Below are 25,864 nucleotides of genomic sequence, written 5' to 3'. Positions count from 1 at the left end.
TCAGTCTATCCGATAAGCTGCTAGATCGCTCTCTTTCCGAATACTCTGAATCTCTTAATACCACCATCTGGGATAAGAGTTAATTTGACATGCGTAAACACCGTCTTATTATCCAGMCCAGCCGCAAGCTCCACGCCCTCAAACACATGCTCTGTATCAGCCTGTGTCTTTTTGTCGCCATTCAGCAACTCAACCCAGCCCGGATGCTCATTCGTAGGATCCTCTTTCTCGTCTTTGGAGGTTACAAGACCATGAACGCGAATTTCACGCGGGAAATTACCCCGAAAATCTTTCGTGTCAACTACGATCTTGTGCACTGTGCCTGGTAATCCGAGCCTGAAAATGGCCCAGTCAACGTGTCCAGGTGTGCGGCTGCGAGCAGTCTCCCAGCCATCGCCCATATCCTTTCCGCGACCTGGCAAGATTGTGTTCGAGGCTGGTGTGTAGTGCTGATCCGACGCAGAGAGGGCGAGACCACCCACCAGCGCAGATGAGAGTTCTTCTATTTCTGTTGCTGCTGTTGTCACAGGCGGTGGGATAGCATGACCATAGAGCCTCAAACGCGCAAATCCGCCATCGGGATACATCAATAGACGCACGTGAGTATACGGCGTCGGATTCGCGGCATCGTACGAATCAATCTTCCATGCCCGTCGCTGACTCGGCCCGCACTCTACAAGGGGTAATATCGTCTTCCACCCTTTATACTCCGGACTGGCAATCTGCTCATCGGTCTCGGCGCTTGCAGCAGGTGCGTATGTGCCCTGCAACTCAGCTTTTTCGCCATAGTTACCCACGAAATATGCAGTATCGACCTCGATACCTTCAATGACTCCGCTTGAGACACCGAGTTTTATGACCACCCAGTCATATGGTTCCGGGTTGTGTCGGCGCGTCTCCCACCCATCGTACCAGGCGCCTGTATGCACGAAGACGCCGGGTTTGTGGACTGGTGGACCGGGCGTGAGTAAGTTTTCGGCTGAGGCGAAGTAGTCGTTTGATCGTGACAAGACTCTGGCGTTGAGAGCGGAGGAGGCTAGGTTTGTGGTACGTGCGAAAGTCTTGTCGATTTCGTCGTTGGGGACTCGCGTGACTCCGTTTGAGGAGAGGCCGGAGAGTTCGGCGGCTTTTTCGAGGGGGATGGTAGGGGCTTCCATTGTGTTAAACTAATCAATTGGGGTTTCTTTTAAAAGAAGGTAAATGTTTCTATAATTCAAGAGGAGGAAGAAGTCTTTGCAAAACCTAGTGCCATTACAAAAGTCGCAAAGCGAGGGGATCAGAGGGGTTCTTATCTTATCGCTACATGACCACTATGTACCACTACTTCGAGTTAGGCACTGGTATCACCTCGTCGACGTCTCGACGAATAGCGTGCCAATTATTCCGTTCCAAGTAGCTAGAATGAGGCCATTCGTGATACAGTTCGCTGTGGGGATTGCTCGTATTGCTAAGGTTTTATGTTTTCATCAGGTGTATCAACTCTGAAGGTTTCCGGCATCGGCTGCTAGTAGGCGGGATTATCGGAGGTGGCCGATAGGGCAGATACGACGGAGAGTCGCCCGCGGGTCACTGGACAGAATACCGATTGTGTTCACCATCTTTGTAGGTATGAGGTGCTCAATGAGCATTGTCCATACTACATGAGTATGGTGACATTAGGGTAATGGAATTGACTGGTCTAGGTTCCACTGCATGTAGAGTACCCGTCCTTGATATGGTACAATTTGACTATGATACAGTATATACAGGTGACTATTTCTTGCCAATCGTCTCGGTCCCTCCCATCCACTGCCTCAGAACCTCTGGAATAACAACGACTTCTCTCTCCTCATCCCAGCAATTCTCAAGTATAGCGGCCAACACTCGCGGAACCGCAACAGCCGTTCCATTAACAGTCAGCGGGTAGCGAGACTTCTCCCCTTGACTGGTACGAATCCTCGTTCCTAGTCGACGGCTTTGATAGTCTGTGCAGATCGAGGCAGATGTGACCTCGCCCCAGCCTGTCTCGAGATCATATCCACTGTTTCCAGTTTCAGTCTCAACTGCTCGCAATCGCGAAGGGAACAAAGCTTCTATGTCGCGTTTCCGCGTTGCACTAGCCCCAAGGTCACCAGTAGGCATTTCCAGAATCCGACATGGCAGGTTCAAAGCAGTCAATATCTCAACTTGGATCTCCCCGAGTTCATTGAACAGTTCTTTCAATGGTGTACACTTCTCGAAAAGAGGGTCAGGCGTGTCAGATCGTGGATTATTCGACCATCCGAATAATTCTACCTTGGTAAACTCGTGGACACGGTACAGTCCCTTTGTATCGACACCTCGCGCACCGGCCTCGGCACGGTAGCATCGACTTGTGCCGACAAATTTCAGAGGTAAAAGTGCCTCGTCGATATCTCGTCCGGCATACATCGCAGCCAAAGGAATCTCAGCGGTCCCCGCAAGTGACCGTTGAGGTCGCGCTTTATCCTTTTCGCTCTGCTCGATGTGCCATATCTGTTGTTCATTATTCTGATCGCGCGGCTGGTATCCACACGCCTCTTGAATATAAGAGTAGACAATCGATGGCGGCGCGACGGMTTTGAATCCTCGCTTCAGCGCCACATTCAGCGAGTATTGGATCAGCGCTTGTTCTAGTAGAGCTCCCTCGTTTATCAAGAAGTACCACCCCCAGCCAGTCGATGTCGCGGAGCTCGTAAAATCGAGTAGTTCGAGCTTCGTCCCGATATCCACATGTGATCGATACGGCTGTTTGTTTCTGAGCCAAGTAGATGATTCATCAGGGTCGTAGTTGATGTAGCCAACCACACGAGGCTCGTCGCCAACGGGAGCTTCGGGGGAGGTAAGGTTCGGTAGCGAAAGAGCGAGCTTCTGTATTTCACTGTCTAGGGTTTCTTTCCGCAGTAACGTATCTTGAGAATTCTTCTTGAGATTTTGTGCCTCCTTCCGTAACTCGTTTAATTTCTGCTTCTTCTCTTCACCGTTGACTTCTCGATTGCCCGCTACCCTGCCGATCTCCTTCTCCAATTCCTTTATTTTCCGTCGCGGATCTAGTAAAGCCTCTTCAAGCCTTTTTGTCTCTGCGTACAGCTCCTTAATTTGATGCGGATATCCCTCGTGGGAAGCATAGTTGCGATTCACGCAATTGCGCGCGAACAATTCCGCGTGTTCTCGGATTAGCTTCACATCGGGTACTGGCTTGGGKGCGGKGGGAGGGCGAGACAATTCAGCGCTTCGACATCTTCGGCATGAAGAGCTAAAATTTCGTCGTAGGATGAAGCGACAGTGAGTGAGAGGTATTCGCGAGAGGTTGGTGGGCGCCATTGAAGCAGCGGTGGTTGTTTGAAAGCTTGCGGAGAAATAGCTAAACGAATTTACGGTGGTACGGCTGCGGGTCGGAGATAACCCTGAGCTTTACTGGTACACAATTTCTTTTTCTGTACATATTAAATTCCTAACGAACAACTTGATTTTCCAAAAGCTGCTAGATTTTCTACAACGCCGAAACCTAATCACGACTAAAATCAAATATGTTCGAAAAATACGGAAATATGCAAACTCATAATGCCTTTCCCGATCAAGGCCTCCATCAACATTCGCGTATACAGTCCTCGTCGTCTTCATTTCTGAGTATCGACTCAGAAACCAAACTTGCTCAGTTTGACACGTGCCCCAACGCCCAGAAGAATGAGAACTGAAGTGACCAAAACAGCCCACAGTGCAATATTCAGCACAGAAATGTTATACGTAGTCTGCGTTGCAGCGGCCACAGCCGCAAGCTCTAGCACTAGCAAGACATAGCCAAATACGCGGTGGTATTTGTATATTTTCTTTCCATTCTCAACGCTACCGAATACCCATTTGGGGACCCAGAACTGGGCGACTCCGACCAAAGCCTGGATGATGATCAATATGTACGTGATGAATCCGAGAACTCCGTGTATGGAGCTCAATCGGTGTTCAGAATCTTTGTTTAGTTCAATGACGACAAAGGCTGAGATGAAGCCGGCAAGACTGAGAGTCAAGAGAGCGGAATGGATATATGTCCCTACTGACTTTTGGCGAGGTGTTGATGTAGGTTGAAGGACAAGGATTGCTTGTACTTGAAGCAAAAGAGCGGTGGAGTTGAGCAGCTGACAGAGTCAGTACTTCTTGCAATCAGCGATTTTTAGAGGATTTCCAATATACCGGATGCGCTGTAAAAAAGATCAAGTCGTGAGAGAACACGGCAGACCAGATGACAGCGAACAACTAACAGCCGAATTTAGTAGTCGCATGACAAAGTGGGATGTAGACTTACCACCCAGATACCGGCCTGAGCAACCACAGCAGTTCCTGCAAAGATCGCGAAACGTAAGAACACATTTCAAAATGATATGTTCCCAAAAGACACCAACCTGTGAGAAAATTATGATAAATCGGCGTGGTGTCGTTTTGGGTCACGCTGCCGTTAGGCCCTAATAGAGGCTCTTCCTCATTCAGGATCGGATTGGTGATGCCATCCTCAGTGTAGTCTGCGGAAGTCATGGCGAACCGTTTGAAGCAATTGAAAAGAATACTAATTTCATACGCTTGTCCGATAAAGAGAATTGAAAAAATAAAATGAAGGAATCAACGTCTGGATATTTGTAAGACGAGAAAGACATCGGAGTCCGTGTTTACCTGATTTGGCATAGCATACAAAATGACGCAAATCGCTTTAAATCCGCGTAAGATGTTATTCTGACTCGCTGATTGGCTCGATTCGGATATTATTGCTATCAGAACTCCCCCGCAGTCTACACCCTTGACCATCAACAACTATACATAGTATGGATAAATGAACGAGGAGTTCTTAAGTGTCTGAATGAGTTATCAAGGCGTCTAAATCTCGACATATGAGCGATTCATCTCCCCTGTCAAGTGAACGTAAGGTGTTTCTTTGGCCGCCAACCCGAACGATTGCCGAAAATGTGAAATTGTTGAAAGTTTCGGCGAGGATCGCCAATATGTTTGACGCCAGATTCCAGCATATTTTTCGATTTCTACGTCATGCAATTGGCCTCGAGCTGTCTTTCCTCCTTCTCAGGGTTTGGCGAGACCAATAGGACCAGACAAGGTCAGCTGATCGCACGTTACCTTGCATGGTGCATAATATCAGACGTACAAGCCATGGGAGACCAAAAAAAATGATTGAGATTATTGTGGTTCTTGATGAATTACCAACAGCCGTGTGGCCTCATGGATAGGTGTGTGCACTCTTGGAGCATGAGCCGGGGCTTGTTCTGCTCGTTGGCTCCGTCTTGTTTTTTGACGAAATCCAAAAGACCTCACAAGAAATGGTAGATGCCTCTGCAGCGCGTCTTTGTTAAAGGAACAAATGGGTTGGTCGATCTTCATCACAGCTGAAGTGGAATGATGACCACAGATTGAGTCGTTGGAAGCGGTCCGGATGAACTGCGTTCAGACGCCATGCTCCGAGTCGTCAAGCCTTTTAAGTCTCAAAGAATTTCTATGAGCAGTCTTGTTCAATATTGATCTTTTCATGCTGCGAAATCTAGCGCAAACGGAGAGCGCCACTCCCGGGTGGCTGTCGAATTTCTGAAATCCCGCTAAAGAAGAAACGCCCATCCAATATGTCCATTGCATGGATATCAACATGACTGTAGGATGCTGCTGTAACTACCACACAAGCACTCCGCACTTCTTCTGGCCAGCTACACATGGTCAGCAAGCGTCCTGAGATTCGCTGAGATATCTTGAGAAGAGAGGCCACTTGACGCTGTGTCGCAAACTGTTACCTCGTTAGCAACATATCCACATTTTGTTTCATGCTCAGTAATGCTTCCAGGAAACAGACTTGAAAGTGGCATAACAGCAGCAAGCCCAACTATATGTGGCGTTTGTAGTTCGTAAAATGAAAGGACAGATGCTGAAAGCTTACGGCAATTAGCTAGCTAAATGTGGAAGGTAATAGTAGCTATTGTAGAGCATGAAGTCTGATTTTGACCTCCAAGTTCCAACTGCCGATTGCCCGACGACTATTACCGAAGTAGGCTATTTATTATCCAACATTGAATTAGATTGTTATACCTCCATACGCTTTGTTATGTTAGATTCTTTTCTTAACTCATGCATCTGAATCATGTAGACAATAAAAAAGCACCTCTATCTTAAAAGGTTTTTTGAACCCAACCAAATCATTGCCCAGTCATCAATGTCCATCTCAAGGCACTTGGAATTTGGTCATTGAGCCGGCTCGCATGGTCCAAAAGCAGTTGAGCACCAGAATAACTTACTCCATCCATGGATGAATAAGCATATATCTTCCAGGTCATACGCTGCTAAACTTGCTCTCAATAACGATCATTCTATCCAAATCTAAAAACGGATACAGCTATCCGCTCAGCCTTACTCGATCTAACCAATTGACTCTCACATGTGAGCACACCTGGGATTCAATTATACAACTGAAAACCCAAAAGCCTCCTAGGCTTCCGGATCCATCTACGGAGTAATTATAGACACAAMCCTGCCTAGCCATGAATCGTCCACCGCCACTCCTCGCTCATTATAGCAACGGTTGAGATAATGATTGTCCGTAAGAAATACTTCACAAGCGGTGAGCTATGACCTTATATAAACTGGGGAAACTAATTTAACTTGGCACACGTTGTTGGCCCTTAAGAGATGTAATAGGAGGATGGTCCGCTTCACTAAAATCTTACAGCATACTACTGCGGCCCGCTGCTGAATAGTTAATATCGTATATTGGACAGGCGAAGAAGTTATACGGACCTTCTGAAATATGAAGAAACTTCGAAATGCTACATCGCTGCCACTCGTAGTCATCTATAAATTGATCGAGTCGACCACGCTATACACAATCCCTGAAGTCAACCAAAATCTCTCTCTCAAAGAACTTTCAGAAACAAGTAGTGTGTGTGTGTGTGTGTGTGTGTGTGTGTGTGTGTGTGTGTGTGTGTGTGTGTGTGTGTATAAATCGATATATTAAACCACATGAACTTTACTAACAGTAGCTATTAGGATCTAACACCTTATTTTCAAAACACAATGAAATACATCGCTGCCTTTGCTGCCCTCCTCTCTGTCGTTGTGGCAGATGAGTTTGGTACAGCCTCAGTCTACTGCGGTTCTTCCGTGAGTTCTATCTACCTGCGTGCATATAGGGCAAGACTCATCTAGTGAAGTGCACCGACGGCACTCTGATCTGGACAGGAAACGCCACAACCCGTCCGGAAGCATGCACCGACCTTGGTGCTACCTATGAGTATTGCTACTTTGAGGTCGACCCGGCAGAATATACCGCCAACTGGGCCCTTCAAATTGGAGGCAACGGAGTGTGCAATGTGGCTGCGGACCCAGTTGTTGATGCAGGAGACTGCTCGGCTGCTGGAAGCTACGACTCTTATGATGTTTACTTCTATCTATAGATGACAGAATTCGAGCACATTCACATACAGATCTTTCAGCACCAGTTTCGTGATCTTGTGACCAAGATTATGTATCCTGAATCTGTTCTTACTTTAGATAGAAGTGTAGACTACATCAGATATAATAAATGCTGTGCTTATCAAGAGCCTCTCTCTCTCTGAATAATTCCTGCTATTACATGTACTTTGACTCTGTCTTAGTGCTCGGCGGCATCTGTCACCAGGATGATTTAGCCCTTAAGTCTTCAACATCTGCTTCCTGAGGTATATAAGTAGGACAGACCGCAATGCTAGGCATTTATCCTTATCATTTACTCATTGCACTAATTTCAAATACCAGAAGTCATTTCGAGTCTTCTATCGCATTAAGGCTGTGGATCGACTATCTAAGCACATTCGCCTTCTATTTCTATTTCTCGCCAATCATGACAGTGCGCTTAAATGTACGTCCTCAAATACTCAACCAACGCCATAATCGCCATAGCCTGTCCATACGGCATCGAAGTGATAGGAATCTCCCTGTAAAAGTCCAAATTATGACCCATTGCCGTGCCAAAACTAGTGTTTTGCAGTTCTCCATGCGAATCAATTGCACTCAGCACTGCTTGGATAGCCTTTTCGGCCGTCTCGCGGTATTCACTACCAATGTATCGCTTGCGCTGGCCCTTGAGCATACCATATGCGAAACCAGCGGTGGCCGAGGCTTCGACGTAGGAGCCCTCATCTGCTTGATCGATAAGTGTCCGCCAATATCCTGACGAGTGCTGGAACTGTTTCAAGGCTCCGCATTGTGCATCCAAGGTATGGATGAGGTGTAACCGGATAGGATCATTAAGGTCGAATTCGAGCAACTCCAAAATCTCGGGAATGACAATGGTAAGCCAACTGTTACCCCGAGCCCATAGGGCTTGTGCAAAATTGTGACCTCCGTTCTCACCCTTAAATTCCCAGCCGTGGAAAAACAGCCCGGTGCGAGGGTCGAAAAGGTATTTGATATGGAGGAGGAACTGTTTCTTGGCTTCTGCGACATATTCAGGTCTGCCTAGCAATTTGCCGATTTTGGCCAAAGGCAACACGGTCATCATCAGGGTATCGTCCCATAGTTGCTCCGAATTTATGGAGTTGTAAGTGATATGTTGCATTCCGCCGTACTTTGTTCGTGGTAATTCATACATGGCCCATTCAGCCCACGAATCGAGCCATGGCAAGTAAGCCACATTGCCGGTCTTTTCATATACATATGCCAGCGTGAGAAAAACGGCCATCGTGTTGATGTTCTTTGTTGTTCCTCCCTCAGCAAATCGGGCCGCAAACCAATCCTCAATGATTTTTAGTAAAGACTCATGGCCTGTCATTTCGTAGTATTTCCAGACTCCGTAGAGCCCGATACCGTGTGTCCATTCCCAGCCAGCCCATGACTTTGTGTCAATCACACGCCCATCTTCTAGATACAGCAGAAATTTGCCGGTTTCATCTTTGATGTTAACGAGATTATCGATTAACAGTCTGATTGCGCTGTGAACAGCCGCGGCTGTTGGTTTCGTGGCGGACATTGTGTCTGATGTTCTAGCCGGAAGTGTCAGTCACGGACAGGTATTCCCTTCCTTCCAGACGGAATATATTAAGCGAAAGCAAAAGACTTTCAGCTAAGCTAGTCAGCCGAATAAATCGTAACCAATTGACCGAGGCCGGAGTATCGCTACCCCGAACTCGCCTCCACCAACTTAGTTTCGTCTTATATCCAACGGGACAGCAAAGTCAACCCCGCATGGGGGAAGCTTCTTGGCTCATTTGGCTTGCGCGTAGTGTCTTGGCCTGGAACAATTATCTCCGGTTGGCAGAATGAGTCTTGCAATTCGCAGCCTGGAACAATGCAAACCCCTCTTCTCCAGCTTGTAATTTGGGGGTACATTGGGGGTGCACTGGTGATTCGTTGTTAGTGTGCTTACTCCAGGAACCCTAGTTCATGATGTCGGCCGCTATCAGGCGCAAGTACAAATACAGGGATGAAGTACTGCAGTCGTTGATCTGTTCAAACAGTCCGATCAGTACTGAGCAGCAGTCACAATCTAAGCACTAGATATCTCTCATGGCTGGCGACAACGACCTGTCCATCACCAGAGATGGTACAGTGAACCCACCCTCTGAAAACATCGAGCCGAAGCGTGCCACGGAGGACATCTCGCATATCGAGCGTGTCCTATCTTCAGACAGCAATCATGCCGAGGAGAATCTCAAGGGCCAAATGGACCTGTCGCGTGTTGACAAGGAGGTCCAGCAATACGCAAGCATGGGCCAAATCGAGATTGACGAGGAGACCAACAAGAGACTCTTGAGAAAGATTGATCGTCGTGTTCTTACCTTTATGGTTGCGACCTATTTCTTGCAAGCAATTGACAAGGGCACGTTGTCTTTTACCTCGATCATGAACATTCGTCAGGATACCCATCTTGTAGGGCAACAGGTATGTATTTATACGGACTTGATTCATGAGATGACTACTGACGGGGACGACAATAGTACTCCTGGCTCACAACATGTATCTACATTGCCGTGCTGATTGTCGAATACCCGACCAACTGGGTCATTCAGCGAGTGCCAATTGCAAAGTATCTCGGCGTCAACGTCATTTGCTGGGGCATTGTTCTTGCATGCCATGCTGCGTGCACCAATTTCACAGGCTTGGTCACTGTTCGAACTCTTCTCGGTATATTTGAAGCTTGTTGTCAGCCTTCGTTCGTCATTCTGTCGGGTATGTGGTATAAGCGAGAAGAGCAAGCTGCCAGGGTCTCGTATTGGTATGTAGCTCTTTCAATCCTCCGAAATCTAGTTGATAGGTATTAAACGGTGATAGGTACATGATGAACGGCGGTCAGCAAATCGTCGGCGGTCTTCTTGCCTACTGCTTCAGTCTAATCGGTAACCACCACGCCATCAAATCCTGGCAAGCCATCTTCCTAACCTACGGCTGCATCTCCGTGCTATACGGCCTCGTGCTCATCACCTTCATGCCGGACTCGCCCATGCGCGCAAAATGCTTCACCGAAGAAGAAAAGCACCTCATGGTCGAGCGTGTCCGAAGCAACCGCACAGGTCTGCAGAACCGCGAATTCCGTGCCTACCAGGTCAAGGAAGCCCTTCTTGACCCTCAGACATGGGGTTATTGCGCTATTCAAATATTCACTACGCTGCCCACTAGTGGATTAGGTTCCTTTGCCAATATCATCATCACCTCGTTGGACTTTACGGTCCTGCAGACCCAGCTTCTTGCCATGGTACTCGGGGCTTACATTATTATTGTGCTTTTGACTTCGACTTGGCTTGTGAACCGATACCACCAGAATCTCCTCGTGATGGCGGCATATCTGATTCCGTAAGCCTCAAGTCCCACATATTTTGATATTTTTGCCTATATTAATTCTTGACAGGTCATTCGCCGGGACCATCGTCCTCATGACAGTCGTCAATCACAACAAAGGAACCCAAGTCGGCCTCCTGATTAGCTACTACCTGACTCTCTCCTTCTGGTCCGCCCAAACCCTCACCTTGAGTATGGTCTCCCGAAATATCGCCGGCCAGACCAAAAAGGCCTCCGTCGTAGCAGCCACGTTCATCGCCTGGGCAGCCGGTAACGCCGTTGGCCCTCAGGTGTTTTTGGCACGCGATGCTCCCCGGTACTTTATTGCTTTCAGTGTGCATTTGGTCTGTTACTCGCTCATGCTCATCTCAATCTTCGCCTTGAGATGGTGGCTCAAGCGTGAAAATGCTAGGAAGGAGAAGTTGAAGGCGGAGCTTGGGGATGATCCTAATATGGTCCATGCTTTTGAGGATCGGACTGATAGGGAGAATATCCACTTCCGCTATGTCTACTAGTTCGGGTCTTGCGAGTATGCGTTTGAATTGATTTTCATTTCAGAGTATTAGCTATGACATCCAATATTCAATGCTTCGCCTGGGTATATATGCGCGACTTGAAGGATTGTATTAATAGTAACATCGAAATGAAACCATCATAGAACAAAAGACACAAATTCGTAAACAAATGTGGATTAATATAGCAACGGGGATATCATATTTCATCAATCATCAAAATCACGTCGTAGAATAAAATTGGTGCAAAAAGGTATTGCGTCCAGCGCATCATTATCTCCACGGGAGATCTGCTTCCTCAATTCGAGTGCAAGTCAAGTATGGTAGGCCTCCAATACCGCCATCCCCGACTCCACTTCCCCCCGAGCCTCCATTGTGATCACTACCTTTGAGGTCCAGCTCAAGGAAGTTTCTCATTAACGGTTTGACTACCTCTCGCGCCAAACGCTTGATTTCGTCCATCTTTCGCTCAAATCGTTTGAAATTGTCGCGGTTATAGAGTGATTCGGATGCAGATGACGCTCTTAGCTTCAAAAAACGCTTTAGTTCATCATGTGGTAGATAAGCCTCAGGCGACGATGAGCCAATAAGCCTATAGACACGACCTGAAGATATAACAGTGCTGGCTGAATGTCGTGGAGCGGAAACAGTACGACCTTCTTGCCCACCTGACGAATTCTTCAATATAGGGGCTGGAGGTGGCGTTGTGTTCTCGACAAACCACTGCCTGAATAGAGAAACTGCGAGCCAGTCTATGTACGCATTTGATGGACTAACGCGCTCGCCTCTAGACGTTGTTAATGTAAGACGAAATAGCTTTGCGTCAACCCGAGCTTTTAAATCTTCCAAGTCGTCAACTTTATCTTCAATCAAATCCAAAACAGTATCAGGCAATGGGGAAAATGAGCCATTGTTGAGCTGGGCTTGCGCTGCTGGCCATTGTCCAACCACGTGTACAAGAGCCTCGGTGAATATGACACGGCTGCGGGCCAAATAACCCAACTTGAGGTAACTCGGGGGATATTTTGCGATCTGCTTGAACAATCGAGATGAAAACCGGAGCAGATGATGATCGATGCGAGACCCCACTACCCCCAGGGCATCATACATGTCTGCCAGACCAAGTAGAGCCTTGCATTCCGAATAGGCGGTAGCAATATTCACACTATTCAGGATTGGTGTGAAATTGTAGAATGTTCGAAACAGATTGTCGTAGTCGCGTATGAGTGGTTGCGTTTGTGTATCTGGTACCACTGCATTGGAGGGAATATGCACAGCAGACTGCATCCCAGTCAAATTGGCTACAGATCGAAAGAATCCGGCTCGTGGTGCGACTGGTTTCGTGATGGGTTGCGGTGGTGGATTGGAATATGACGGCGGCATTGCAAATACTGGATCGGATGAAGGGGGCTGTCATATCAATTAGTATTCAAGGCCTCATTCGATGGATGCTGTTACTTCAGAACATACCTTTTGGACGAGAATCGGCTCTTCGTCCGACTCTCTATGCTGCCAGTCAAGTTCATATCTCCATCTCAGCTTCGGTAGCGTAGCAGATCCCTGTGCGCTACCCCGGCGTGAAAGGATAGAGGAGCCATCTTCGGCAACGCTCTGCAAACTCGGATCGGAATCGATGGCAGCGCTCGCCGACTCCATCTGGGCCTGATAACGCGACCATTCTTCGCTCGTGCTTGCCTCGAAAAAGCCGGAACATTGCGATAAGATGAGGCGATGTAGCAGGTACCGCTTCTCCTGACCACCGGCTGCGATGACTATTTCGACATCCCCGGTATGCGCAAAAACTGGGAATTCATTTTGTGGTGTGTATGAGGAGCCACCGTGGTGTGACCGGCCATGACGATGTCGTCGACTGGAATGCGAAAGACGTGACGAAGCCGAAGCGGGTGGAGGAGGAGGGTTCGTGCGATCAACTGTGTCCGGATAGGAGACCATGGCCATCGGAGTCTATCTGAGTAAGGGCGCCAGTCTCCTTACTCAGGCATCGTCGAGACACAAACTATGGCTGACGGTTGAAGGCGAATTTTGTTTCACCCTAGCACATGTAACTCCTTCAACTTTGGCGAGGAAACCGACTTCCCCGCAGTTGCGCTTGTTGATAAGACCAAAACACGCGCTTAGCCAGCAACGGTGAGCCTGTTCCGAAGCGAAACACAGAGTATTACAGATGAAAAACCAGGTGAGACAACAGAAACTTGTGACGAAACAAAACTCGAGCAACGCGTTGGAAGATTGTTAAACGAAGTCTACGGGGAGAGGTAGACTAGAAACAGACGGAGGGCTGCATGCGGCCAATGACGGTCGCTCCTTCCACACGGCTAACGGGGAAGGTGCGCCTCGAGGCTGTGTGCAGGGGTTTTCCTGGCCTGTGATTGGTGAAAAGTACATAACAAGCCTCAACCCATGACAGCTCAGGTGGCGATGCCCGCTAGTCCTATTCGGGACCATCTAGGGTATATCTCGGCTGAGTCAGCCATGCTCTCTCATCCTAGGTTAACTAGTTAACTTGGTTGCTAACTTATAGTCAAATGTATCGTCAAGATGTTACCATAGACTAAGGCAAGCATGTGAACGGTGTCAATGACGCCAATGCAGTTCGAGGGCACGTGCGTAGTGACTAGGCCGAAGTAGCCGTTGCTGCCTGAGGCAGCTAGTTAAATTCCCCGGCCCCGCTGTCCGTTACTAATGATCAATGGTAATTGCCATCGCTAAGTTCACTGCAACATTGAACAACCATCTGATATAGATACACCGCCTGATAGTTCATCTGCCTTTCTCAAGTGTGTGTCTGTGTGAGAGATAATTGTATAGCAAAGCAGGGTTTGCAACTCGCTTGCCACCATCTGGGATGGCGTCGGCCCAAAAACATTAACTGACCCGGCGCTTATATCATGACCAAAGGATGCTATACTTGTCGCCGACGTCGAATAGTCTGCGACAATGGATATCCTACCTGTCGAAAGTGCCAAAATGCCGGCAAGGAGTGCCTGGGCTATCAGAAGCCTTTGGTATGGGTCAAGGGGGGAGTGGCTAGTCGTGGAAAGATGATGGGCTTGAGCTTCGATGATGTAGCGTGTCCGGCTTCGAGCAGCAGTCCATCTATGCATTCTCAGCAGATGCTGCCATTTTCTCCGAATGAGGGAGAACGTTGCATTCCCAATGGCACTCTTACACACTCTCCCAATCGTCCCCCAAACTCACTCATGTACGCTCTTGTCGACCCAGTATTTCAAGACTTGAACGAGACCTCAAGATTTTACGTTGATATATGTAAGTCATAACTTCAATAATAACGCTCAACAAATCTAACTCAACCAGTCAACCGATTGAGTGTCCGTTGTCTTGCGCTTTATGATGCCGTCAAGAACCCCTACCGAGAATTAATCCCCTATATCAACGGCTCCTCCGTATTAGCGGATTCTCTGGCTGCTATTGGCGCAATACAATTTGCATACAAGTCTGACAATCACGGACAACTTCTTATTGACGCAGCAGCGGGCGATGAAACATCATTTAAAGCTGGAATGACGCTCATGAAGTTCCGTGACTCCCAAGCATACGAGCATTTCTTACGACTAAAACAGCGCGCTCTTCATCAATTATCCGCAGAAGTGTCGCATCCCCTGACACGTATTGATGACCGGACCGTCGCAGCTATGTTTGTGCTGATACTGCTTGATGTGATTGAGTCGGGCAACACGTCATGGATGTACCACCTCGAAGGCGCGAAGAATATCTTGAGAAGCAGGTTTTCGGATAGCAATAGAGTCCCTTCTACAGACGGGATTGATGCATTTGTAGTCGATGCTTGCTTGATTACAGAGATTATGGGCTCAACACTCGCTCGACCGGGTGTCTTATCAAGACCCTTCTATTCACCAAGTATGGGTTCGGCCATGCTCAAACGTCTGGAAAAGACCTCCTGGGTCGGCTGCCCTGCCTATCTCTTGGACGTTATATTCTTCGTTCATGCACAGCGTTACTCTGAAACGGGCGAGACAGCAGAGTACTCCCTGTCATTCTTGACGCCATTCGGAGAAGTGACACGAGCTGAGTCACCCCTCGCGGTCCTGCGACACATCGATGCCTTTGACGCCGATGTATGGGCCGAGGAAATGCAATCATACTTGACTCTATCAGATCTCTCCCAACGTCTCGCGCTCGCCCGCGCCTACAAAGCCGCAGTCTATCTGTATGCGCGAAGAGTCCTCTCCCGAACAACCGCTTTCGCATCCGACTGCGCCGTGACAGATTTCTCGACATCTCCTCTGCAACCTCGCAAAACGGTTGAAAACGAACTAATACAGAACCTCCTCCTCATCCCACCCGAAGACGAACACTTCAAATGTCTCATATGGCCTACTTTCATTGCCGGTGCAGAATGCACATCCCGCGAACAACGCTCAATCACACTACGACTCTTAGGTCTCTTGTGGAATGGATTCTACAGTTTAAATTTGCAGAATGCTGCTTGTGTATTGAAGGTTATGTGGGATAAGCAGGATGAGCGACTGCAGGCCACTGCTTTAGAGGAAGATGTGGATGATGAAGGGTTTGATTGGATTCAGGAACTTGATCGATCGAGTACGGATTGGCTGTTTATATAATCACTTTCTCCTAGGGTCGTTCGTGCCATGTTTCGGGATTACATACGAATAAGTTTGACAGACATGTACATATTAATTTTCTAGTTGGATTTATATTAATTAATTATTAGAGTTACCTGATACTGGAAGGGCACTGGAAGCATCAATGATACTACCTAGGTATCCACTTAGTGAAGACCAGATCAAGGAGTCTGTATATTGGTCAGTCGAAAAAAAAAATCGAGATGATTAAAAAGTCAACGCCAGTCGAGGTCTCCTCGATTGCTATGCAAATGTATATAACAGAACGAAAAGAAGAAAGTACATATAATGCAATATGCTATTCGAGTATGGTTCAAAAAGAAAGAGGTCCGGTGAAAAGGGGGGAGAGTACGCATAGTAGTATTGTAGGAATCCATCATAATGATTTGTCTAACGCTCAATCGACCAAATATTCAAATCCAACCTGTTCAGCTTTCAACAGCTTCCAACAATTTTCGACTTCTTCAATGTTCAACTTTCGGAGGAAGAGGGTATCAGAAGGCGAGTGTATCAATGATAAGTAATAAGTAAAAAGAGAAAAGAAAACACAAGGACAGAAAAGAGTGTTGATTGTTTGGTTCGGGTGTTAAAACACTGCAGCTAGGCCGTTTTTGGAATGTCGTTTACTGAATCGCTTCTTTCCTTTGAGTGATTCGTTGTCTCCTGTATTCTTCTGGAGAGTGGATCGCACGGATGGTTGGACTTCGGTTTGTAGATCTGCGCTATGGTCTAGGGTATTTGCTTGACTCGAAAATCCCGACGAAAGCTCGCGGTACTCATCGCCAGAGTATGCGCTGCTTTGTTGTGATATGGCCAGTTCTCTGGCTCGGTCTAGTGTATCGATCCATTCCTGTATTGAATTTGCTGATGACGCGGCGCCAGAAGAGCTAGTTTTCGGTTCTTCAAACACATAATGCTTATCTCGCTGTGTATTCATTAGTCTTTGATTTCGCTGATAAACATATTTGTTTGGAGACTCACCGTATCGACAATCCAAGATGCAGAACCCTTAGCATCTAATGTGCTCCGATATGTGGTTTTAGGAGCCAAAAGGGAGATTTCCAGTTTCGCCCTCTTCTCATCCCCACCAGCGGCCGTGAGGATGATTCGTGCTTGAGATGTGATCATCACAAGTCTCTGCTTCTTCTTCGTCGTACTTCCACCAAAGAATCTGGAAAACTTCCGGTGTGTTTCCGAATCTCCATTGCCATTACTGCCCGGACTGTGAGAAGCGTGGGAAGACATCACAGTCAAGATACCTAGTTTCAGAATTCGCTCGTTATCTTTCTTTAGCACTGGCGACCATTCGATGTCCAGTTGACTGGGAGGAGGCAGTTCCGTGATTACACGCGGGTAAGCCCTCGTAGACTTAGCGGTGGCCATACCAGAAGGAGCGGAGGAGATGTTTGGAGGGAAACTGTCTTCATCACCTCCACCTGATAGTTTGATTGGCTCCCTCGGGGGAGGAACGTAAGCTTTCAGACGTGGTGCTTTCTGCTTCCAGAGCCCCCGGCCCCACTGAATTCCATCAAAAAATTGGTGGTTTTTGATGTGCTCGATAGGTAGACGACGTGCCGGGTCTAATACAAGAAGTCTCTCGACTAGGTCGCGTGCAACGGCGGGAAAGCCCGTAGGAAATTCGTATTCAAGAGCAACGATTTTCTGAAAAGTTAGGTACTCGTTGGCGGCTTTGAAGGGTGGTCGTCCGGCGAGAAGCTGGAAAATAATACAGCCAAAAGCCCAAAGATCACTGGCCTTGCAAGCGTTCTTATCCGTGAGCAATTCCGGGCTAACATATTCAGCAGTTCCAACAAACGAACTAGCCCGTTCCTGTACTGGAGGATCGGTTGAGTCCAAGGAGGGAATGTCTCCAAGGCTATTTTCTGCCTGCTTTGATGTATCGAGGATCTTCGCCGTGCCAAAGTCGGTGATTTTGGTATGCATTTGGCTATCTAATAGGATATTCTCGGGTTTAAGGTCGCGGTGTATAATCCCTCGCTTATGCATATAGTCAATAGTATCGAGAATTTGAGCACCATAGAACTGTGTGCATTCTTCGTCAAATGTCACCATGCGCTTGAGTACTCCAAGGAGCTCTCCACCTTTGCAATAATCAAGGACAAAGTAGAGGGAACGTTCATCCTGGAAAGTATAATATAGCCGGACAATCCCCGGGTGATCCGTGAGACGATTCAGTGCGTCTTTTTCAACATTCACATATTTGACCTTCTTTTCCTTGATGATATGTCGCTTATCCAAGATTTTGATTGCGTATTCGTTCAATGTCTGGCGGTCGGTTCCCAGACAAACCGTACTGTATGAACCCTCGCCCAATGTCTGTCCAAAAGAGAAATCCCGCACACCCTTCTTGATGTAACGAGAAACGGTCCTGCCGTTGGCATCAACTTCTTGTCTGATGCCAACCGCAGCTCCCCGATCTTGCCAGTCGTCGCTACTTGCAGGTGGGCCATTTTCTAGCGCATATGGCGAGCCTGCAGGGTTGCTGTGCCCCATTCGCGAGCCCTTTCGGTGAGGTATGGGTCCATTACCGGCGAGGTATTGAGCTTGCTTATAAGATCGATCGCTGTGACTATTATCCCTTGAAGGCACTCCGGCTTGGAGGGCTACGGAGCCGCCTCTCGAGTCCGTTCGGGACATCCTGTCCGGGCCCGATGCAGAAGAATCTGTACGTATACGGTAATTGTTCAAATCTCGGGCGGCGGCCGACGCGGATCCGTTGGCGTAATGGTTATGCACATGGGTGGAGGCAGAGCGAGGTATATTCTGGAGGTGTTGACTCGAGCTTGGGTTCTCGGGCAAGTAGGCGACTGATGAGCGGTATGTGGCATTTCGATGGGAGGGTGCCGAATCGGTAGGGGGAAGAATTTGAGATCTGTATGAGCTCGATAGCTCTGGCGTTGAGTCTGGTACGTATCCAGACTTGTATTCATCTTGTAATGGCAATGAGTGAACTGAGGTCTCGACGTGTTTGTTGATGGGGTCATGATCGGAAGGAGGTAATATGGTCTGTGAGGACGACGGGATCGATGGAGTTGCTGTGGTCGGCGCCGTCGCATCTTCCGAGTTCAAGGAGGAATCATCAGGGTTAGCTATCCTCAATCCGCCTAAGGATTGAGATAAACTTAGATCTCCGTCCATTGTGAGTTTTCTGCGGCGGTAGACTCCAAACACTCGGAGTAGAGATAGCTTTCGGAATGGTGATCTGGGATGAAGGTAGGGGGGAAAGGCCGCGCCGATGGATGGAATACAGAATCGAGAGTACTGCGTATCCAGCCAGACGGCACAGATAGGATGTACCTAGGCTTATGGCGGCAGTGATGGCATTAGCATTGGATGCATGGTACGGTGGAACGCGAAACTGGGTGAGGTGAGGATGACAGGTCCGGCTCGGAGGAGTCGACGAAAGCCAAGCGTGGCTGTTGACAAGGATGGACAATGAGAAGCAGCGGAACAGATGGAATTGATTCTTCTAGCGTGAATCAGCTAGCAGATGGAATGAACGAGAGCTAGAGTGAGTGACGGAGCCAGTGAGGGTTGCTGAGAGGGGGGAATTCTAGGCGACTTCCTTCAGGCACGTCCGTCCGTCGTTATTCTTTCTAAGCTTAATTGGGGCCCGCGCTCGAAAGGGGGGGGGACACGCAACCTTTGCCGCCTAACTGGGCCTTCACAACAATTGTACGCAATCAAATCTAGCTTGGTGTTGACTTTATTCTGTGTATTATGATTGCCATATGGCATGCATGCCATCAAACAAGATCTACGTATATATCTACGTCAGGTCTGGGCTTAGCTCTATCTATGTTACCCTCCCCCCGTCCCTACTAGAGTACACAGTAGGTACATGGAAAATCACCCGGCTTTCCAGTATCAACATGGACTCGATGGTTCACAAGCATCACTCCCAGCAATTCCTAGGGTGGTCTTCGAAAACCTGCCAGGGAAAATGCCTTGTAGACCTCTCATCCGACAGATTAATCCACCTTGAGCAAACAGCCAGTCCAGACACGGCAGCAATGTGGCGCAATGCGTTACGTCGACGGCTAGGCCACTGCCTACAGATCAGTTCTGGGCTCTATCTGAGACATGAGGAACATCGTTGCAGCGACAGTGCATATGCTAGAGCCTCGAGAGCGATGCAGGTTACATGATTCACCGTGAACCGAGGATGATATAGATTGACGTCTTGGCAGGGCTATTTTTGGCTCTCGTCTGTGTATATCGTCAAACGACTGGGTGGTGTTGAAGATGAAGACTATGAAGCATTCGCGGGCGTGGACTTGAGATGAGTTGATGTAGTCAACAGGAGGATAGGTGTAGTGAGACAATGAGAAAACGATGCAGAGCCACAGTCGCCCCTTCCTAACGGCGACCGGTGCGGATTGGCAGCTACTTACCCAAAAAGGCAGGAGCACAACACCAGTCCCTCCATGCCATCATGAACCTCTTTCCTACCCATCGTTAGTCAGTTCTCTCTACAGCTATACCAACGCATATACACGGCATTACAGCACTTCTTTCCTCTAGTCGCCATGTTTCGAAACCCGCCAACGCGAGTCTTGCTGTCCGATTACGAGGTTTTTCAAACCATACACGCAATTTGTACTCAGAGACTCATGACCCTAAGTCTTGCCTATTGCCCCCCATTGAGCGAAGAAGATGAAAGTGAAGGTGAAGCCGAATTCCATCAGGTCTCGCCGAGTATGAGCTATACCAGGTCATCTTCGGTACAGTATCCCATGTCCGAAGGCGACAGGCGGGCCTGCGATGTTTTGAAATGCTATCAAGACACGAAGGTTTATATCAATTCATCAACGCCGGATTCAGATGATTTGCCTGCGCATTCGGCTGGATCTCACACAGCGTTAGACACTCGCTCTACCAACCCTAGCGAGACTTATCAATCCGAAGGTACTTCCGACGCCCGAAGACTGGCCGAGCCAACTCGTAACTAACTGCGGTCGTGCATCAGATCAAGATTTCCTCGAGATACCTGATTCCCAAATGTCTTCAACGTCCCAGGAATCATCTACCGATACCACACCACCTGCAACGATCATCTTCTCGCCAAGATCTCCTGAGCCAACTCCTCGACCCCGCAGAATGCACAGATCGGTTTACTATGGAAATTTCCCCGTCTTGCAAGTTCAAGTACCAGAGATCTATGAATGCATCCCAGGCATGGTCATATCTGATATCATGTCTGGAAGTGGTACGTCAGCATCCACCCAACTCAGCCATACAAACAAATACTGACAGCAACACCACCCAGGTTCGATGAACTTGCATGGCAAGTCGGACCCCCAGCCCAACTCACCCGAGATGTATATTCCCGTCTTCCGCTCAGACGAAATCAACATGCGAATTGGAGTCGGTACATGCTTGCACAGCCTCCCAAAGAAAACAGTTCGGCGGCGATCGTAAAAGTGCAACCCGTCAAATGGTCCAAAGAGAATACGCCCCCGAGAACTGATCGCCGGCCGGCGAAAAGAAGCTTTGTGCTGGAGGTGATTTGCCAGACTTATGAAGTTGACTAAGAACAACCTTCAAGCAAATGGATGGGCAACTTGAGCGGACCTTCTTATGTCTATTAGAGATGTTATCATTGTAGTCTTAGCAAATCATAAGTCACCTTGCGGGTCTTATTCCTACACATTCAAGACTTTAGGAAGAATTGAACGAGAAATCACACTCATTCTATTCACATTGTAAGAGGTATATCCATGTATTGTATCTAGAAAGAGTTGGATAAGCACAAAAGGGGTTAAAAACGGTAAACTAATCGATGCTCCAGTCCATGGTCAATAATGTTCATTCGTCACACGCACAAAAAAAGGGGAATTTTCTCAGAACAACTTCCAAGATCTGCAAAATAGGGGGATAGAAGAACCGAAGATTACAAAGGAAATCTAGCATAAAATCTTTCAAAAGAAACAAGAATCGTCGAGAACAGTCTTCTTTCTCTTATATTCTAACATTTTCTTCCTTAGCCCTGCATTTACTTCTTCTTGGCAAAGACCTGAGCACCATCGACGAGGCGACGCTCAGTGTTCTGTCTGCCGTTGACGAAGTCAGGGTAATTGAGGGTCAACTCAACGGAGCCGTTGACAATGTTATCAACAGCTTCGACACCAAGCATGAAAGAGTGGTCCTGGTTACCGACCTCGTAACGCCAGCTTCCGAAGCGGCCACGAGACCAGATGCCCTTTTCTTGAAGTTTGGGGAGAAGCTGAGTGAGAGCACCCTCACGCTCCAAAGATGGGGTGGGGTAACCATGGTCGAAGCGGCGGTGGTAGGTAGAGACGATCTCGTCACCGGGCTTGAGCATCTCAGTGTTAACGAGACCCTGGATAGAGTCCTTCACAATGTTCTCAAGGTCAACAGGCTTGTAAGAAGACTCAGAGACCTCCAACATGATGGACCAGTAAGGGCCAGGCTTGGCCTCACTGCTGGCAGGTCCGGAGCCATCGGCAAGCTGCTGGGTGGGGAGCTTCTTGGAGGCGTCAGGCTGGTTGTAGGGGGAGTAGTTGGAGAAGATGGTGGCACGGTAGAAGGGGCAGTTGTCCTCGGGGAAGTAGAGCTAGTATCGCCGTTAGTCGATCCATTGTCAGTCGCACAGGAAGACCAAGACTTACCCAGCACTTGTCTCCAATGCGCTCGGGACGCTCTCCTCGGATACCAACACCAATGACGTGGGTCGAAGAGTAGAAGAGCTCCTTGGTGTGGTCGATGAGCTCCTTGTCACCGATCTGCTCGCACAAAGCATCAACAGCCATGGTGGAGACGAGCTTCTCGTAACCGACGGTGGTACCATCGGCCAAAGTGACAACCTTTGAGTTGGGGTTCACCTTAGTGACCTTTCCGTGCTCACCGAAGCGAGTCTTCTCCTTGGGGAGAGTGTTGGCGACGGCAATCCAGATACCACCGGTACCGTCACGGGCGGGGAAGCGGAAGGTAGCGTTGGGACCCCAGTTACCGGCAGTCTTGTTCAAGATGACGTTGGTGGTCACAGCCTTGACATTAGGGGCGGCGACACGCTCACCGAGCCAAGCGCATTGCATCTAAAAAGGCAATCAGCATTACTCCCATAAACATGAGTAAGTATACGCGAAAGATTGTTTCTTACCTTGGTGGTGGGAACAGCCCAGACCTTGAAGTTGTATGGGCGCATGAAAAGGTCGGCAAGACCGACACCCATTTGGCGGAGAATCCACTCGTCAAAGGTCTTGGGCTTTGTGTTGGAGACGCGGGCTTCCAAAGCAGCGTCGATCATACCCTCAATGCAGCGAACTTGCTCCTGCTTGGGAAGCATGGAGATGTTGTTCTGGAAAGGGTAGGGAACCCATTGGCCCTGGCAACGGACGTAGGAGATACGCTGGTGAGTGTACCAGTCGTCGGGCTTGGGGAGAGCCTCGTCAATGCAGTCGTCAAAGTACTTGTAGTGGGAGAAGATGACGTGGCCGCCGACATCGTACAACTATATCAAAAGTAATGTTAGATCGACTCATTTTTCGATGTTGCGAGACCGGAACATTGCACTTACGAATCCCTCAGGAGTGACATCTGTCGAGGCGAGACCACCAGGGATCTCGTTGGAGTCGATAATGAGCCATGATGGGCCGTCCTATCTCAAGTATCAGTTTGGTTTCTTCACCCTCTTTATTTTTCTCCGCGAGTGCGGCGGGGAAGATGCGTACGATCTGGTTTAAACGCTTTGCAGCACCCAAACCGGTAGGGCCTGCACCAATGACGAGGACGTCAACGGAACTGTCGAGAGGAACAATTGTCAGTTATCGTGCTGTCAAAATAACGTGGTGTTGCGACGTCGAAACTCGAAAGGGGGGGTAATGCGGCTCACATGTCTGGGTGGCTCATCCTGCCTTGGAGAATATCCTGGAAGCTGGGCACACGTTGTAAAGTTCTGCGGGCGATATTAAGCATAAGAGAGACCTTTTGTTCCGCTGACTGACGCAGCAAGAATTGATCAGACAGATGGAGTTTGTAGATGAACTGAGTAAAAAAGAAATTCGAGTGGAGGAGTCCCAGGGAGAGGGAAAGAAAAAGAGGAAGCAGCAAGCTGTCGTATTGCACGGGAAGGAGAGAGTACGTGCGTTGGGTGCGTGCTTGCTGTGGGGGTGGGCGGTGTGCAACAAACCAGTACCTGTTTCAAGATCTCTCCTTTTCGGGACTGTCTCTCTGTCTGTCTCTGATTCTCGTTCATCCACAGCGGCTGTTTCTTTTCTTAGGCGCTGATTGACCGGTGCGGTTAGTTCGAGACGACGTGCTGATATTATTTGACAACAACAGGTCGGGTCGGGTGGAGCTGGCGTTCTGGGACTGGGAAAGGGGCAACCCATCAAGTTCAGACCACATCGACAACATCGCTGCTCTTCAGGCTCATGCTTTCTACGGCACCTCCCTAATGCAGACTTTGTGAGCCAGTCACAACTGCTATTCCGGAATACTAGTCAAGCCAATCGACCATCTCGCCCCATTGGAACCTTGGAGTTGACAGCCTCGTGCGAGATGAATTTCCACTTTTTTCTATCCTTTTGTTCCCCCCTGAGTCTGGAATGCTTTGGTGGCCGCCACCAATTTGCCTAAATTAATTCCACGTACACTAATCGGGGTCTCTCCGAGCCCTGTCATCGCTCTCAGTTCTCGCTCCCGACGTCTTTTGAAGAAAACTCGCTGGTCTCAACTCTCTAAACCATCCTGTATCGGCCGCTTATAGCATTCATACTGGGTCGTCACCATTTCCGGACGGGTTGTTTTTCCAGGAACAGGAAAGGGCAGGGACTGGACACGATACATTCCGATGAAGAAGAGGATCTAAAGTCAGCGCTTGGCAGTCACCGCGCCGGAAGCGGCTTTGCCAAGCATTTCCCAGGTACATACGTACAAGTACGTAGTTAGCGACACAGGATGGCACATGGCCCTCTACACTTATCTACGACAATATTAATGTATTTGAGCATCAAAATCACGCTACTATCAGTGACGGCTGTTTACAAGAGATCTGATAGCATGGTTGCAGCGGTTACCGACCCGCGATCGGCATGCACCGTGAGAACTCCAGGACTAACCGAGCACAGGGCAATGTTATAGGTGCCTCATTGTCATGGATGGCTTGTTGTTACATTCAACATAAAACAGATGTACGTAACGAGCTTGCGATTCAGGGATTGTTGCTTGTACTTCCTTAGCCCTGAAGACAAGCCATGTGTTCCCGACACGGTACGGAAATGAAGAAACAATAGCACCAGTCAGCAATTCTTATTACTCGGCCACACTTGACTGCCGGAACAAAGATTATCTTATGCGAAGCCGCTCGGGGCGATCTCGCGATCAATGGATGACATATCGATTCAGGGGTCACCTGTAGACTCAATCATCATCGATCACCCAGGTAAAACGATGGTGAAATTGCTGGTCCCACTGATGGACGTACCAGAAGGATGCTGTATTCGTCACTAAGATAGTCGATCAGTAAATGTGTCCGACCACTCGCAGTCATCTTGTTGTTTTGTCTATCAATTCTCCATTTTCTGGTCGATCAGTGGTCATGTGATCTCGAGCTACTGTCAGCCGTAAGGACGCACAGCCGGAGCATACTCCGTACTTTGAGAGGGTCATGCTCTCGGCAGTTTCTGCACGAAATCATCTCTTACGATTGAAGCATAAAGATGTCTGTTCACAGTGTCCACAATTTAAGAAGACTATGGAAAAGGCTTGAATAGAAGGAGACGAGCAATTTAGCACGATGTTAGTCTTAAGCTTAGTGCTGTTAGTGCTAGTTAGTCCTGGCTAGGAGATAGTCAGCCAATCTCTGATTCGTCGACAATCGCTGCGAGGCTTGACGGATTAAGATTAATTAGCAGACAAATTAATTACCAGATT

General features: G+C 48.4%; 11 protein-coding genes across 11 annotated transcripts; 4 read left to right on the top strand and 7 right to left on the bottom strand.

Moving 5' to 3' along the window:
- Window positions 1-20: 20 nt before the first annotated feature.
- On the bottom strand, window positions 21-1,157 carry BHQ10_000530 (uncharacterized protein; the record flags this gene model as incomplete). The annotated part of the gene is made up of 1 exon (XM_040877761.1): window positions 21-1,157. The coding sequence occupies one exon, from the start codon at window positions 1,155-1,157 to the stop codon at window positions 21-23; it is 1,137 nt and encodes a 378-aa protein (XP_040729035.1).
- A 595-nt stretch (window positions 1,158-1,752) lies between these two features.
- On the bottom strand, window positions 1,753-3,321 carry BHQ10_000529 (uncharacterized protein; the record flags this gene model as incomplete). The annotated part of the gene is made up of 1 exon (XM_040877749.1): window positions 1,753-3,321. One exon carries the CDS (start codon window positions 3,319-3,321, stop codon window positions 1,753-1,755), a length of 1,569 nt encoding a protein of 522 aa, XP_040729034.1.
- A 314-nt stretch (window positions 3,322-3,635) lies between these two features.
- BHQ10_000528 (uncharacterized protein) lies at window positions 3,636-4,524 on the bottom strand (the record flags this gene model as incomplete). The annotated part of the gene is made up of 4 exons (XM_040877738.1): window positions 3,636-4,130; window positions 4,186-4,248; window positions 4,298-4,332; window positions 4,395-4,524. 4 exons carry the CDS (start codon window positions 4,522-4,524, stop codon window positions 3,636-3,638), a joined length of 723 nt encoding a protein of 240 aa, XP_040729033.1.
- Window positions 4,525-7,050: 2,526 nt separating this feature from the next.
- Window positions 7,051-7,430, top strand: BHQ10_000527 (uncharacterized protein; the record flags this gene model as incomplete). Its single annotated transcript, XM_040877727.1, has 2 exons — window positions 7,051-7,137; window positions 7,188-7,430. The coding sequence occupies 2 exons, from the start codon at window positions 7,051-7,053 to the stop codon at window positions 7,428-7,430; spliced, it is 330 nt and encodes a 109-aa protein (XP_040729032.1).
- A 437-nt stretch (window positions 7,431-7,867) lies between these two features.
- On the bottom strand, window positions 7,868-8,983 carry BHQ10_000526 (uncharacterized protein; the record flags this gene model as incomplete). Its single annotated transcript, XM_040877716.1, has 1 exon — window positions 7,868-8,983. One exon carries the CDS (start codon window positions 8,981-8,983, stop codon window positions 7,868-7,870), a length of 1,116 nt encoding a protein of 371 aa, XP_040729031.1.
- Window positions 8,984-9,519: 536 nt separating this feature from the next.
- Window positions 9,520-11,303, top strand: BHQ10_000525 (uncharacterized protein; the record flags this gene model as incomplete). The annotated part of the gene is made up of 4 exons (XM_040877705.1): window positions 9,520-9,894; window positions 9,951-10,228; window positions 10,285-10,803; window positions 10,859-11,303. 4 exons carry the CDS (start codon window positions 9,520-9,522, stop codon window positions 11,301-11,303), a joined length of 1,617 nt encoding a protein of 538 aa, XP_040729030.1.
- A 270-nt stretch (window positions 11,304-11,573) lies between these two features.
- Window positions 11,574-13,259, bottom strand: BHQ10_000524 (uncharacterized protein; the record flags this gene model as incomplete). The annotated part of the gene is made up of 2 exons (XM_040877694.1): window positions 11,574-12,710; window positions 12,771-13,259. 2 exons carry the CDS (start codon window positions 13,257-13,259, stop codon window positions 11,574-11,576), a joined length of 1,626 nt encoding a protein of 541 aa, XP_040729029.1.
- Window positions 13,260-14,521: 1,262 nt separating this feature from the next.
- On the top strand, window positions 14,522-15,925 carry BHQ10_000523 (uncharacterized protein; the record flags this gene model as incomplete). The annotated part of the gene is made up of 2 exons (XM_040877683.1): window positions 14,522-14,588; window positions 14,637-15,925. The coding sequence occupies 2 exons, from the start codon at window positions 14,522-14,524 to the stop codon at window positions 15,923-15,925; spliced, it is 1,356 nt and encodes a 451-aa protein (XP_040729028.1).
- A 607-nt stretch (window positions 15,926-16,532) lies between these two features.
- Window positions 16,533-19,105, bottom strand: BHQ10_000522 (uncharacterized protein; the record flags this gene model as incomplete). The annotated part of the gene is made up of 2 exons (XM_040877672.1): window positions 16,533-16,871; window positions 16,928-19,105. 2 exons carry the CDS (start codon window positions 19,103-19,105, stop codon window positions 16,533-16,535), a joined length of 2,517 nt encoding a protein of 838 aa, XP_040729027.1.
- Window positions 19,106-20,496: 1,391 nt separating this feature from the next.
- BHQ10_000521 (uncharacterized protein) lies at window positions 20,497-21,388 on the top strand (the record flags this gene model as incomplete). Its single annotated transcript, XM_040877661.1, has 3 exons — window positions 20,497-20,875; window positions 20,937-21,176; window positions 21,237-21,388. The coding sequence occupies 3 exons, from the start codon at window positions 20,497-20,499 to the stop codon at window positions 21,386-21,388; spliced, it is 771 nt and encodes a 256-aa protein (XP_040729026.1).
- A 574-nt stretch (window positions 21,389-21,962) lies between these two features.
- BHQ10_000520 (uncharacterized protein) lies at window positions 21,963-23,839 on the bottom strand (the record flags this gene model as incomplete). Its single annotated transcript, XM_040877650.1, has 6 exons — window positions 21,963-22,544; window positions 22,600-23,025; window positions 23,091-23,441; window positions 23,508-23,588; window positions 23,662-23,731; window positions 23,823-23,839. 6 exons carry the CDS (start codon window positions 23,837-23,839, stop codon window positions 21,963-21,965), a joined length of 1,527 nt encoding a protein of 508 aa, XP_040729025.1.
- Window positions 23,840-25,864: the final 2,025 nt, after the last annotated feature.

This window comes from Talaromyces amestolkiae (genome assembly GCF_001896365.1).
Source record: "Talaromyces amestolkiae strain CIB chromosome Unknown scaffold1.1, whole genome shotgun sequence".
NCBI classification, from domain to species: domain Eukaryota; kingdom Fungi; phylum Ascomycota; class Eurotiomycetes; order Eurotiales; family Trichocomaceae; genus Talaromyces; species Talaromyces amestolkiae.
The sequence above is the reverse complement of the archived record's forward strand: the minus strand, read 5'-3'. Positions and strand labels throughout refer to the sequence as shown.